Below are 13,756 nucleotides of genomic sequence, written 5' to 3'. Positions count from 1 at the left end.
ACAGACACTCACTATCCCCCTCTATATACACTCACTATCCCCCTCTATATACAGACACTCGCTATCCCCTCTATATAGACACTCACTATCCCCCTCTATATACAGACACTCACTATCCCCCTCTATATACAGACACTCACTTTCCCCCTCTGTATACACTCACTATCCCCCTCTATATAGACACTCGCTATCCCCTCTATATACAGACACTCGCTATCCCCTCTATATACAGACACTCACTATCCCCCTCTATATACAGACACTCGCTATCCCCTCTATATACAGACACTCACTATCCCCCTCTATATACAGACACTCACTTTCCCCCTCTATATACACTCACTATCCCCCTCTATATAGACACTCGCTATCCCCTCTATATACAGACACTCGCTATCCCCTCTATATACAGACACTCACTATCCCCCTCTATATACAGAGACTCGCTATCCCCCTCTATATAGACATTCACTATCCCCCTCTATATACAGACATTATCCCCTCTATATACAGACACTCACTATCCCCCTCTATATACAGACACTCACTATCCCCCTCTATATACAGACACTCACTATCCCCTCTATATACAGACACTCACTATCCCCCTCTATATACACTCACTATCCCCCTCTATACACAGACACTTGCTATCCCCTCTATATACAGACACTCGCTATCCCCTCTATATACAGACACTCGCTATCCCCTCTATATACAGACACTCGCTATCCCCTCTATATACAGACACTCGCTATCCCCTCTATATACAGACACTCGCTATCCCCCTCTATATATAGACACTCGCTATCCCCTCTATATACAGACACTCACTATCCCCTCTATATAGACACTCACTATCCCCCTCTATATACACTCACTATCCCCCTCTATATACAGACACTTGCTATCCCCTCTATATACAGACACTCGCTATCCCCTCTATATACAGACTCACTATCCCCCTCTATATACAGACACTCACTATCCCCCTCTATATACAGACACTCGCTATCCCCTCTATATAGACACTCACTATCCCCCTCTATATACAGACACTCACTATCCCCTCTATATACAGACACTCACTATCCCCCTCTATATAGACACTCGCTATCCCCTCTATATACAGAGACTCGCTATCCCCTCTATATACACTCACTATCCCCCTCTATATACAGACTCACTATCCCCCTCTATATAGACACTCACTATCCCCCTCTATATACAGACACTCGCTATCCCCTCTATATACAGACACTCGCTATCCCCTCTATATACACTCACTATCCCCCTCTATATACAGACTCACTATCCCCCTCTATATAGACACTCACTATCCCCCTCTATATACAGACACTCGCTATCCCCTCTATATACAGACACTCACTATCCCCTCTATATACAGACACTCGCTATCCCCCTCTATATATAGACACTCGCTATCCCCTCTATATACAGACACTCACTATCCCCTCTATATAGACACTCGCTATCCCCTCTATATACAGACACTCGCTATCCCCCTCTATATATAGACACTCACTATCCCCTCTATATACAGACACTCGCTATCCCCCTCTATATATAGACACTCGCTATCCCCTCTATATACAGACACTCACTATCCCCCTCTATATACACTCACTATCCCCCTCTATATACAGACACTTGCTATCCCCTCTATATACAGACACTCGCTATCCCCTCTATATACAGACACTCACTATCCCCCTCTATATACACTCACTATCCCCTCTATATACAGACACTCACTATTCTCCTCTATATATAGACACTCGCTATCCCCTCTATATACAGACACTCGCTATCCCCTCTATATACAGACACTCGCTATCCCCCTCTATATATAGACACTCGCTATCCCCTCTATATACAGACACTCACTATCCCCCTCTATATACACTCACTATCCCCCTCTATATAGACACTCGCTATCCCCTCTATATACAGACACTCGCTATCCCCTCTATATACAGACACTCGCTATCCCCCTCTATATACAGACACTCGCTATCCCCCTCTATATACAGACACTCACTATCCCCCTCTATATACAGACACTCGCTATCCCCTCTATATACAGACACTCGCTATCCCCTCTATATACACTCGCTATCCCCTCTATATACAGACACTCACTATCCCCCTCTATATACAGACACTTGCTATCCCCTCTATATACAGACACTCGCTATCCCCCTCTATATATAGACACTCGCTATCCCCTCTATATACAGACACTCACTATCCCCTCTATATAGACACTCACTATCCCCCTCTATATACACTCACTATCCCCTCTATATACAGACACTCACTATTCTCCTCTATATATAGACACTCGCTATCCCCTCTATATAGACACTCACTATCCCCCTCTATATACAGACACTCACTATCCCCTCTATATACAGACACTCACTATCCCCTCTATATACAGACACTCACTATCCCCCTCTATATACAGACACTCACTATCCCCCTCTATATACACTCACTATCCCCCTCTATATACAGACACTCGCTATCCCCTCTATATACAGACACTCACTATCCCCCTCTATATGCACTCACTATCCCCTCTATATACAGACACTCACTATTCTCCTCTATATATAGACACTCGCTATCCCCTCTATATATAGACACTCGCTATCCCCTCTATATACAGACACTCACTATCCCCTCTATATACAGACACTCACTATCCCCCTCTATATACACTCACTATCCCCCTCTATACACAGACACTTGCTATCCCCTCTATATACAGACACTCACTATCCCCTCTATACACAGACACTCGCTATCCCCTCTATATACAGACACTCGCTATCCCCTCTATATACAGACACCCACTATCCCCTCTATATACAGACACTCACTCTTAGGCCTCGTTCACACTGGCGTATAACACGGCCGCGCTCAGTGTTACTTTATGGGGCAGCGCGGATCAGTGATTATTTTCTCACGCTGTGATTGGCTGCGATGGTCGGATCGCACTCCTCCATTCAAGTCTATGGGAGTGAGTGGATCATGGGACTGCACTTGCTCATCACAGGCCGGGTCAGGACATGGAGGAGGTGCAGAGGTTACGTTCTCCGAAGCTGTGATTCCCTCATACGAGACACTGAGCTCGGATTAGAGTCTCACAGAGTTTGAACCGAGCGTCATTTCCATAATCGGCCCGACTGTGGCGCATGATACAACTTCTGCTCGTGTGACTCAGCCGAACGGTCCCAGAGCAGATCTCAGCTCCGGAGGGATTCCTGCACTGAATGGAACCATTTGTCATCTATTGATAGAGATTAATTTCATAATTGCATCCAAGGTGCAGGGTGTGGAATACCACTCATCATTCTCTTCATGATCCAGCCCCAAATTTCTTTCTATATCAACCTCCTTCGCACTGCCCTTACTGGTCATCTACCTGTGCCCCCTATTCCCATGCACCCTTCTTCCCCCAGTGCTCCCTATTCCCGTGCCCCCTACATCCGTGCTCATTCTTACCCCTGTGCCCCCTCTTCACCCAGGGCCCCCTATACCCATGCCCCTCAGTGCCCCTATACCCATGCCATCTCTAATTCCAGCGCCCCTAAACCCGTGCTCCCCTTTCTCCCAATGCTTCCTATACCCGTGCTGCCTCTTCCATTAGTGACCCCTATACCCATGCCCCCTCTAACCCGTGCCCCTTATACCCATGCTCCCTCTTCTCCCAGTGCCCCAATATCCGTGCTCCCTCTTCCCCCAATGCCCTCTATACCCATGCTCCCTCTTCCCCTAATGGCCCCTGTACCCATGCTCCCTCTTCCCCCAATGCCCTCTATACCCGTGCTCCCTCTTCCCAGCGTGCCCCCTATTCCTGTGCCCCTCTCACATCAGTGCCCCTATGACCGTGCCCCCTCTTACCCCAGTGCCCCTTACACTTGTTCCCACTATACCCGTGCCCCTCTGTTCCCCCAGTGGCCCCTATCCCTGTGCCACCTCTTCCCCCAGTGGCCCCTATCCCCGAGCCCCTCTTTGCCCAGTGCCCCTATCCCCGTGCTCCTCTCTTCCCCTAGTGGCCCCTATCCCGTGCCCCTCTCTTACCCCACTGATCCCTATCCCCGTGCCCCTCTCTTCCCCCAGTGCCCCCTATCCCTGTGCCCCTCTTCCCCCAGTGGCCCCTATCCCAGTGCCCTCTTCCCCCAGTGCCCCTTATCCCCAAGTGGCCCCTATCCCAATGCCCCCTCTAACCCCAGTGGCCCCTATCCCCGTGCCCCTCTCTTACCCCACTGATCCCTATCCCAGTGCCCCCTCTTCCCCCAGTGGCCCCTATCCCAGTGCCCCCTCTTCCCCCAGTGGCCCCTATCCCAGTGCCCCCTCTTCCCCCAGTGCCCCCTCTTCCCCCAGTGGCCCCTATCCCCGTGCCCCTCTCTTACCCCACGGATCCCTATCCCCGTGCCCCTATCTTCCCCCAGTGGCCCCTATCCCAGTGCCCCCTCTTCCCCCAGTGGCCCCTATCCCCCTGCCCCTCTCTTACCCCACTGATCCCTATCCCCGTGCCCTATCTTCCCCCAGTGGCCCCTATCCCAGTGCCCCCTCTTCCCCCAGTGGCCCCTCTTCCCCCAGTGGCCCCTATCCCCGTGCCCCTCTCTTACCCCACTGATCCCTATCCCCGTGCCCCTCTCTTACCCCACTGATGCCTATCCCCGTGCCCCTATCTTTCCCCAGTGGCCCCTATCCCAGTGCCCCCTCTTCCCCCAGTGGCCCCTATCCCCGTGCCCCTCTCTTACCCCACTGATCCCTATCCCCGTGCCCCTATCTTCCCCCAGTGGCCCCTATCCCAGTGCCCCCTCTTCCTCCACTGATCCCTAACCCCGTGCCCCCTCTTCCCCCACTGATCCCTATCCCAGTGCCCCCTCTTCCCCCAGTGGCCCCTCTTCCCCCAGTGGCCCCTATCCCCGTGCCCCTCTCTTACCCCACTGATCCCTATCCCAGTGCCCCCTCTTCCCCCAGTGCCCCTTATCCCCCAGTGATCCCCATCCCAGTGCCCCTCTCTTGCCCCACTGATCCCTATCCCCGTGCCCCTCTCTTCCCCCAGTGGCCCATATCCCAGTGCCCCCTCTTCCCCCAGTGCCCCCTATCCCAGTGCCCCCTCTTCCCCCAGTGGCCCCTATCCCCGTGCCCCTCTCTCACCCCACTGATCCCTATCCCCGTGCCCCTCTCTTGCCCCACTGATCCCTATCCCCGTGCCCCTCTCTTGCCCCACTGATCCCTATCCCCGTGCCCCTCTCTCACCCCACTGATCCCTATCCCCTTGCCCCTATCTTACCCCACTGATCCCTATCCCCGTGCCCCTCTCTTCCCCCACTGATCCCTATCCCAGTGCCCCATCTTCCCCCAGTGGCCCCCATCCCCGTGCCCCTCTCTTACCCCACTGATCCCTATCCCAGTGCCCCTCTCTTCCCCCACTGATCCCTATCCCAGTGCCCCTCTCTTCCCCCACTGATCCCTATCCCTGTGCCCCTCTCTTGCCCCACTGATCCCTATCCCCGTGCCCCTCTCACCCCACTGATCCCTATCCCCGTGCCCCTCTCTTGCCCCACTGATCCCTATCCCCGTGCCCCTCTCACCCCACTGATCCCTATCCCCGTGCCCCTCTCTTACCCCACTGATCCCTATCCCCGTGCCCCTCTCTTACCCCACTGATCCCTATCCCAGTGCCCCATCTTCCCCCAGTGGCCCCTATCCCAGTGCCCCCTCTTCCCCCAGTGCCCCCTATCCCCGTGCCCCTCTCTTACCCCACAGATCCCTATCCCCGTGCCCCTATCTTCTCCCAGTGGCCCCTATCCCAGTGCCCCCTCTTCCCCCAGTGCCCCCTCTTCCCCCAGTGGCCCCTATCCCCGTGCCCCCTCTTCCCCCAGTGGCCCCTATCCCCGTGCCCCTATCTTCCCTCAGTGGCCCCTATCTCCGTGCACCTCTCTTCCCCCAGTGGCCCCTATCCCCGTGCCCCCTCTTCCCCCAGTGGCCCCCATCCCAGTGCCCCTCTTCCCCCAGTGGCCCCTATCCCCGTGCCCCCTCTTCCCCCAGTGCCCCCTCTTCCCCCAGTGGCCCCTATCTCCGTGCCCCCTCTTACCCCACTGATCCCTATCCCAGTGCCCCCTCTTCCCCCAGTGCCCCCTCTTCCCCCAGTGGCCCCTATCTCCGTGCACCTCTCTTCCCCCAGTGGCCCCTATCCCCGTGCCCCCTCTTCCCCCAGTGCCCCCTCTTCCCCCAGTGGCCCCTATCCCCGTGCCCCCTCTTACCCCACTGATCCCTATCCCAGTGCCCCCTCTTCCCCCAGTGCCCCCTCTTCCCCCAGTGGCCCCTATCTCCGTGCCCCCTCTTCCCCAGTGCATGTTAGCTATCTGGTATTGTGGCCCCTTCCTCCTCACACACGAGCCTCGTCAGATGTGTAATGTTCATCACCACCAGTAATCATTGAGCTTCCTGCCTCGGTGTTAGGACTACAGCTCCCACCATCCCCTCTGTACTCACAGGTGGCAGGACGGCCAGTACTCCCAGTAGGAGCGTTCCCATGGTGGCGGAGGCTCGGTGTGCGCTCATGTCTCGCTGGTCTCCTGCCGGACACTGAGGATGGAGCCTCCTCCCAACCCTGTAATCCTAATCCCGCCACCCGCTGGGCACAAGGCGGACCTCACACATTAATGATTAGAAACGGAGAAGCCGGACTGAGAGGAAAACCCCCAACATGTGAGAGACAGGAGAGGGCAGGACTACAAAGTAATCATGGTGACCATACCCAGAGAGAACCTGCAGGTATCGGAAAAGTGTGTGGTAGAGACCCTGGAGACTATAGGAGGACTGTAGATCAGGAACAGGTAGCAGAGGTCCTATACACTGTAGGAGGACAGATCAGGAACAGGTAGCAGAGGTCCTAGAGACTGTAGGAGGACTGTAGATCAGGAACAGGTAGCAGAGGTCCTATACACTGTAGGAGGACAGATCAGGAACAGGTAGCAGAGGTCCTATACACTGTAGGAGGACTGTAGATCAGGAACAGGTAGCAGAGGTCCTATACACTATAGGAGGACTGTAGATCAGGAACAGGTAGCAGAGGTCCTATACACTGTAGGAGGACTGTAGATCAGGAACAGGTAGCAGAGGTCCTAGAGACTGTAGGAGGACTGTAGATCAGGAACAAGTAGCAGAGGTCCTATACACTGTAGGAGGACTGTAGATCAGGAACAGGTAGCAGAGGTCCTATACACTGTAGGAGGACAGATCAGGAACAGGTAGCAGAGGTCCTAGAGACTGTAGGAGGACTGTAGATCAGGAACAGGTAGCAGAGGTCCTATACACTGTAGGAGGACAGATCAGGAACAGGTAGCAGAGGTCCTATACACTGTAGGAGGACTGTAGATCAGGAACAGGTAGCAGAGGTCCTATACACTGTAGGAGGACAGATCAGGAACAGGTAGCAGAGGTCCTATACACTGTAGGAGGACTGTAGATCAGGAACAGGTAGCAGAGGTCCTATACACTGTAGGAGGACTGTAGATCAGGAACAGGTAGCAGAGGTCCTATACACTGTAGGAGGACTGTAGATCAGGAACAGGTAGCAGAGGTCCTATACACTATAGGAGGACTGTAGATCAGGAACAGGTAGCAGAGGTCCTATACACTGTAGGAGGACTGTAGATCAGGAACAGGTAGCAGAGGTCCTATACACTGTAGGAGGACTGTAGATCAGGAACAGGTAGCAGAGGTCCTATACACTATAGGAGGACTGTAGATCAGGAACAGGTAGCAGAGGTCCTAGAGACTGTAGGAGGACTGTAGATCAGGAACAGGTAGCAGAGGTCCTATACACTGTAGGAGGACTGTAGATCAGGAACAGGTAGCAGAGGTCCTAGAGACTGTAGGAGGACAGATCAGGAACAGGTAGCAGAGGTCCTATACACTGTAGGAGGACTGTAGATCAGGAACAGGTAGCAGAGGTCCTATACACTGTAGGAGGACAGATCAGGAACAAGTAGCAGAGGTCCTATACACTGTAGGAGGACTGTAGATCAGGAACAGGTAGCAGAGGTCCTATACACTGTAGGAGGACAGATCAGGAACAAGTAGCAGATGTCCTATACACTGTAGGAGGACTGTAGATCAGGAACAGGTAGCAGAGGTCCTATACACTATAGGAGGACTGTAGATCAGGAACAGGTAGCAGAGGTCCTATACACTGTAGGAGGACAGATCAGGAACAGGTAGCAGAGGTCCTAGAGACTGTAGGAGGACTGTTGTTGTGAAATTGGATTCTGGGCTCCCCCGGTGGCCACTGGTGGAATTGAACTTGTGTGCATCATCCTCTCTGTTCACCTGCTCCTATCAGGATGTGGGAGTCGCTATATAACCTTGCTCCTCTGTCAGTTTCATGCCGGTCAACAATGTAATCAGAAGCCTTTCTGTGCTTGTTCCTGCTACTAGACAACTCCCAGCTAAGTTGGACTTTTGTCCTTGTGTGTTTTTGCATTTTGTTCCTGTTCACAGCTGCTGTTTCGTTACTGTGTCTGGAAAGCTCTTGTGATCTGAAATTGCCACTCTGGTGTTATGAGTTAATGCTAGAGTCTTAAAGTAATTTCTGGATGGTGTTTTGATAGGGTTTTCTGCTGACCATGAAAGTGTCCTTTCTGTCTTCATGCTATCTAGTAAGCGGACCTCGATTTTGCTAAACCTATTTTCATACTACGTTTGTCATTTCATCTGAAATCACCGCCAATATATGTGGGGGCCTCTGTCTGCCTTTTGGGAAAATTTCTCTAGAGGTGAGCCAGGACTGTCTTTTCCTCTGCTAGGATTAGGTAGTTCTCCGGCTGGCGCTGGGCATCTAGGGATAAAAAACGTAGGCATGCTACCCGGCCACTTCTAGTTGTGCGGCAGGTTTAGTTCATGGTCAGTATAGTTTCCATCTTCCAAGAGCTAGTTCTCATATATGCTGGGCTATGTTCTCTCGCCATTGAGAATCATGACAGTTTGACCGGCCATAAAAAAGGGTTAAATTTCTGGCTGAGAAAGGAGAGAAAAAAGAAGTCTGCTACAATTTTTTTTTTTTTTTTTTCCCTCTAGTTCTGAGTGTGCTCTTAATTGAATCACTTGCTAGTTTGCCTATACTGCAGCCTTCCTCTCTTTCTCTCCTTCTAATCCTTGAATGGCTCTGTGTTCACCTGTTTCAAATGGATCTTCAGAGTGTGGCTGCAGGTTTGAATAATCTCGCCACAAAGGTACAAAATTTGCAAGATTTTGTTGTTCATGCACCTATGTCTGAGCCTAGAATTCCTTTGCCTGAATTCTTCTCGGGGAATAGATCTCACTTCCAAAATTTTAAAAATAATTGCAAATTGTTTTTGTCCCTGAAATCTCGCTCTGCCGGAGACCCTGCACAGCAGGTCAGGATTGTAATTTCCTTGCTCCGGGGCGACCCTCAAGACTGGGCTTTTGCATTGGCACCAGGGGATCCTGCGTTGCTCAATGTGGATGCGTTTTTTCTGGCCTTGGGGTTGCTTTATGAGGAACCTCATTTAGAGCTTCAGGCGGAAAAGGCCTTGATGTCCTTGTCTCAGGGGCAAGACGAAGCTGAAATATACTGCCAAAAATTCCGTAAATGGGCTGTGCTTACTCAGTGGAATGAGTGCGCCCTGGCGGCGATTTTCAGAGAAGGTCTCTCTGATGCCATTAAGGATGTTATGGTGGGGTTCCCTGTGCCTGCGAGTCTGAATGAGTCCATGACGATGGCTATTCAGATCGATAGGCGTCTGCGGGAGCGCAAACCTGTGCACCATTTGGCGGTGTCTACTGAGAAGACGCCAGAGAATATGCAATGTGATAGAATTCTGTCCAGAAGCGAGCGGCAGAATTTTAGACGAAAAAATGGGTTGTGCTTCTATTGTGGTGATTCAACTCATGTTATATCAGCATGCTTTAAGCGTACTAAGAAGCCTGACAAGTCTGTTTCAATTAGCACTTTACAGTCTAAATTTATTCTATCTGTGACCCTGATTTGTTCTTTGTCATCTATTACCGCGGACGCCTATGTCGACTCTGGCGCTGCTTTGAGTCTTATGGATTGGTCCTTTGCCAAACGCTGTGGGTATGATTTGGAGCCATTGGAGGCTCCGATACCTCTGAAAGGGATTGACTCCACCCCATTGGCTAGTAATAAACCACAATACTGGACACAAGTGACTATGCGTGTTAATCCGGATCACCAGGAGGTTATTCGCTTTCTGGTGCTGTATAATCTACATGATGTTTTGGTGCTGGGATTGCCATGGCTGCAATCTCATAACCCAGTCCTCGACTGGAGAGCTATGTCTGTGTTAAGCTGGGGATGTAAAGGAACTCATGGGGACGTACCTTTGGTTTCCATTTCATCATCTATTCCCTCTGAGATTCCTGAATTCTTGTCTGACTTTCGTGACGTTTTTGAAGAACCCAAGGTTGGTTCACTACCTCCGCACCGGGAGTGCGATTGTGCCATAGACTTGATTCCGGGTAGTAGATACCCTAAGGGTCGTTTATTTAATCTGTCTGTGCCTGAACACGCGGCTATGCGAGAATATATAAAGGAGTCCTTGGAAAAGGGACATATTCGTCCTTCGTCATCTCCCTTAGGAGCCGGTTTTTTCTTTGTGTCTAAGAAAGACGGCTCTTTGAGGCCGTGTATTGATTATCGACTTTTGAATAAAATCACGGTTAAATATCAATATCCGTTACCACTGCTGACTGATTTGTTTGCTCGTATAAAGGGGGCCAAGTGGTTCTCTAAGATTGATCTCCGTGGGGCGTATAATTTGGTGCGAATCAAGCAGGGGGATGAGTGGAAAACCGCATTTAATACGCCCGAGGGCCATTTTGAGTATTTGGTGATGCCTTTTGGTCTTTCAAATGCCCCTTCAGTCTTCCAGTCCTTTATGCATGACATTTTCCGCGATTATTTGGATAAATTTATGATTGTGTATCTGGATGATATTCTGATTTTTTCGGATGACTGGGACTCTCATGTCCAGCAGGTCAGGAGGGTTTTTCAGGTTTTGCGGTCTAATTCCTTGTGTGTGAAGGGTTCTAAGTGTGTTTTTGGGGTTCAAAAGATTTCCTTCTTGGGATACATTTTTTCCCCCTCTTCCATCGAGATGGATCCTGTCAAGGTTCAGGCTATTGGTGATTGGACGCAACCCTCTTCTCTTAAGAGTCTTCAGAAATTTTTGGGCTTTGCTAACTTTTATCGTCGATTTATTGCTGGTTTTTCTGATGTTGTAAAACCATTGACTGATTTGACTAAGAAGGGTGCTGATGTTGCTGATTGGTCCCCTGACGCTGTGGAGGCCTTTCGGGAGCTTAAGCGCCGCTTTTCTTCCGCCCCAGTGTTGCGTCAGCCTGATGTTGCTCTTCCTTTTCAGGTTGAGGTCGACGCTTCTGAAATCGGAGCTGGGGCGGTGTTGTCGCAGAGAAGTTCCAACTGCTCCGTGATGAGACCTTGTGCCTTTTTTTCCCGTAAATTTTCGCCCGCCGAGCGGAATTATGATATTGGGAATCGGGAGCTTTTGGCCATGAAGTGGGCTTTTGAGGAGTGGCGTCACTGGCTTGAGGGGGCCAGACATCAGGTGGTGGTATTGACTGACCACAAAAATTTAATTTACCTTGAGTCTGCCAGGCGCCTGAATCCTAGACAGGCGCGCTGGTCGTTGTTTTTCTCTCGGTTTAATTTTGTGGTGTCGTACCTACCGGGTTCTAAGAATGTTAAGGCGGATGCCCTTTCTAGGAGTTTTGAGCCTGACTCCCCTGGTAATTCTGAGCCCACAGGTATCCTTAAAGATGGAGTGATATTGTCTGCCGTTTCTCCAGACCTGCGGCGGGCCTTGCAGGAGTTTCAGGCGGATAGACCTGATCGTTGCCCACCTGGTAGACTGTTTGTTCCTGATGATTGGACCAGTAGAGTCATCTCTGAGGTTCATTCTTCTGCGTTGGCAGGTCATCCTGGAATCTTTGGTACCAGGGATTTGGTGGCAAGGTCCTTCTGGTGGCCTTCCCTGTCACGAGATGTGCGAGGCTTTGTGCAGTCTTGTGACGTTTGTGCTCGGGCCAAGCCTTGTTGTTCTCGGGCTAGTGGATTGTTGTTACCCTTGCCTATCCCGAAGAGGCCTTGGACGCACATCTCGATGGATTTTATTTCGGATCTGCCTGTTTCTCAGAAGATGTGTGTCATCTGGGTGGTGTGTGACCGTTTCTCTAAGATGGTCCATCTGGTTCCCTTGCCTAAGTTGCCTTCTTCTTCCGAGTTGGTTCCTCTGTTTTTTCAAAATGTGGTCCGTTTGCATGGTATTCCGGAGAATATCGTTTCTGACAGAGGGACCCAATTCGTGTCTAGATTTTGGCGAGCATTCTGTGCTAGGATGGGCATAGATTTGTCTTTTTCGTCTGCTTTCCATCCTCAGACTAATGGCCAGACCGAGCGGACTAATCAGACCTTGGAGACATATTTGAGGTGTTTTGTGTCTGCGGATCAGGATGATTGGGTTGCTTTTTTGCCTTTGGCGGAGTTCGCCCTCAATAATCGGGCCAGCTCTGCCACCTTGGTGTCCCCGTTTTTCTGTAATTCGGGGTTTCATCCTCGATTTTCCTCCGGTCAAGTGGAATCTTCGGATTGTCCTGGAGTGGATGCTGTGGTGGAGAGGTTGCATCAGATTTGGGGGCAGGTGGTGGACAATTTGAAGTTGTCCCAGGAGAAGACTCAGCTTTTTGCCAACCGCCGTCGTCGTGTTGGTCCTCGGCTTTGTGTTGGGGACTTGGTGTGGTTGTCTTCTCGTTTTGTCCCTATGAGGGTTTCTTCTCCTAAGTTTAAGCCTCGGTTCATCGTCCCGTACAAGATATTGGAGATTCTTAACCCTGTGTCCTTCCGTTTGGACCTCCCTGCATCCTTTTCGATTCATAATGTTTTTCATCGGTCATTGTTGCGCAGGTATGAGGTACCGGCTGTGCCTTCCGTTGAGCCTCCTGCTCCGGTGTTGGTTGAGGGTGAGTTGGAGTACGTTGTGGAAAAGATCTTAGACTCTCGTGTTTCCAGACGGAAACTCCAGTATCTGGTCAAATGGAAGGGATACGGTCAGGAGGATAATTCTTGGGTCACTGCCTCTGATGTTCATGCCTCCGATCTTGTCCGTGCCTTTCATAGGGCTCATCCTGATCGCCCTGGTGGTTCTGGTGAGGGTTCGGTGCCCCCTCCTTGAGGGGGGGGGTACTGTTGTGAAATTGGATTCTGGGCTCCCCCGGTGGCCACTTGTGGAATTGTACTTGTGTGCATCATCCTCTCTGTTCACCTGCTCCTATCAGGATGTGGGAGTCGCTATATAACCTTGCTCCTCTGTCAGTTTCATGCCGGTCAACAATGTAATCAGAAGCCTTCTGTGCATGTTCCTGCTACTAGACAACTCCTAGCTAAGTTGGACTTTTGTCCTTGTGTGTTTTTGCATTTTGTTCCTGTTCACAGCTGCTGTTTCGTTACTGTGTCTGGAAAGCTCTTGTGAGCGGAAATTGCCACTCTGGTGTTATGAGTTAATGCTAGAGTCTTAAAGTAATTTCTGGATGGTGTTTTGATAGGGTTTTCTGCTGACCATGAAAGTGCCCTTTCTGTCTTCATGCTATCTAGTAAGCGGACCTCGATTTTGCTAAACCTATTTTCATACTACGTTTGTCATTT

The 13,756-nt window shown here is 50.9% G+C and overlaps 1 protein-coding gene across 2 annotated transcripts in view; it reads right to left on the bottom strand.

Annotated features, from left to right (window-relative positions):
* SCTR (secretin receptor) overlaps positions 1–13,756 on the bottom strand; it is a 231,348-nt gene that overhangs the window by 193,520 nt on the left and 24,072 nt on the right. Inside the window, exon 1 of one of the 2 annotated variants that reach the window (XM_077273410.1) lies at positions 6,544–6,790. The exons of the other annotated variant lie outside the window; for it this stretch is intronic. Within the exon in view, the coding sequence (XP_077129525.1) occupies positions 6,544–6,612 (69 nt within the window). The 5' untranslated portion in view covers positions 6,613–6,790. Of the gene's footprint in view, positions 1–6,543; positions 6,791–13,756 lie in introns of those variants that run through there. 2 annotated transcript variants of the gene reach the window in all.

This window comes from Ranitomeya variabilis, chromosome 7, assembly GCF_051348905.1.
Source record: "Ranitomeya variabilis isolate aRanVar5 chromosome 7, aRanVar5.hap1, whole genome shotgun sequence".
Lineage (NCBI taxonomy): Eukaryota > Metazoa > Chordata > Amphibia > Anura > Dendrobatidae > Ranitomeya > Ranitomeya variabilis.
Note: the sequence above shows the minus strand (reverse complement) of the source record. Positions and strands in the feature narration are given on the sequence as shown.